The sequence below is a fragment of the Penaeus monodon genome, chromosome 15, assembly GCF_015228065.2.
Source record: "Penaeus monodon isolate SGIC_2016 chromosome 15, NSTDA_Pmon_1, whole genome shotgun sequence".
NCBI lineage: Eukaryota > Metazoa > Arthropoda > Malacostraca > Decapoda > Penaeidae > Penaeus > Penaeus monodon.
Genome location: NC_051400.1, coordinates 3,733,971 through 3,735,460, shown reverse-complemented (window position 1 = coordinate 3,735,460; position 1,490 = coordinate 3,733,971). Strand labels below are relative to the sequence as shown.

General features: G+C 45.8%; 2 protein-coding genes across 2 annotated transcripts in view; both read left to right on the top strand.

Moving 5' to 3' along the window:
• Positions 1 to 1,459, top strand: part of LOC119581646 (rhodopsin-like) — a 1,912-nt gene extending 453 nt beyond the window's left edge. Inside the window, exon 2 of the mRNA XM_037929770.1 lies at positions 226 to 1,459. Coding sequence (XP_037785698.1) covers positions 226 to 1,356 — 1,131 coding nt within the window. The 3' untranslated portion in view covers positions 1,357 to 1,459. The remainder of the gene's footprint in view (positions 1 to 225) is intronic.
• LOC119581643 (rhodopsin-like) overlaps positions 1 to 1,490 on the top strand; it is a 15,298-nt gene that overhangs the window by 9,873 nt on the left and 3,935 nt on the right. The window lies entirely within an intron of this gene.

Genomic DNA, 1,490 nt, shown 5'->3' with positions numbered 1-1,490 from the left:
AAGCTGGAAAAATAAGACAATTTCCAAATCTGTCTGGATTTCACACCCATGCTTTTGGAAATGTCCAATCTTGCAGTATACGTATTTTCTTTATTTCTATAACCAAGGTAGATTTTATTTCTTTTTCTAATACGTATACTTCAATTTTTGTATGTATTCATTAATTCTTAAATATTCATGTGTTCTTACAAACAAAAGTCTGTAAAAGCCTTTATGTCATTACAGATGTCGTCGTGGAACAGTCCAGTCCAGGACACTGTCCTTCCTACCACTAACCCTTATGGGAACTATACAGTGGTAGACACAGTGCCAGAAAACATGCTCCATATGGTGCATTCTCACTGGTATCAGTTCCCTCCCATGAATCCTCTCTGGTATGGTCTTCTCGGGTTCTGGATGACTGTCATGGGAACATTATCAGTAGCTGGTAACTTCGTAGTCATCTGGGTATTCATGAATACCAAGAGTCTGCGAACACCCGCTAACCTGTTAGTCGTCAACCTGGCCATCTCCGACTTCTTCATGATGCTTACCATGACTCCTCCTCTCCTGGTCAACGCTTATTGGGGTACATGGATTCTCGGTGCATTCTTCTGTGAAGTCTACGCTTTCCTCGGTTCTTTCTTCGGTTGCGTGTCCATCTGGTCCATGGTCTTCATTACTGCTGACCGATACAACGTCATCGTCAAGGGAGTATCTGCTGAACCTCTCACTTCTGGTGGTGCTATGATGAGGATTGCTGGCACTTGGGGTTTCACTCTTGCCTGGTGCCTTCCTCCTTTCTTCGGATGGAACCGATATGTACCTGAGGGTAACATGCTTGCCTGTGGTACTGACTACCTGACAGAAACTGAACTCTCCAGGAGCTATCTGTACGTCTACTCTGTATGGGTATATCTCTTCCCACTTGCCTACATCATCTACAGTTACACTTTCATCGTCAAGGCTGTTGCTGCTCACGAGAAGGGAATGCGAGAACAAGCCAAGAAGATGGGAGTCAAGTCCTTGAGAAGCGAGGAAGCCCAAAAGACCTCAGCTGAGTGCCGTCTGTGCAAGGTTGCTCTCATGACCGTGACTCTGTGGTTCGTTGCATGGACCCCTTACTTCATCATCAACTGGGGAGGCATGTTCAACAAACCCATTGTCACTCCTCTTTTCTCCATCTGGGGCTCCGTCTTCGCCAAGGCCAACGCCGTCTACAACCCCATCGTGTATGCCATCAGCCATCCTAAGTATCGAGCTGCCCTTGAGAAGAAGCTGCCTTGCCTCGCTTGTGCTACAGACGGCCGAGATGGAGGTGCTGACGCCGGATCCACTACCACTGCCGAGGCTAGTGAGAAAACCGAGTCTGCCTAAGGAACTCACACTGGTATTTTTTCTAGCATGAATATTTTCTAAACTATCAACGAAAAGATGCATTTTCTGTCCCTTGTTAGAATAAAACTCCCAGCATGAACAACTTGAATTTAATAGTGACATGACAGAAATAG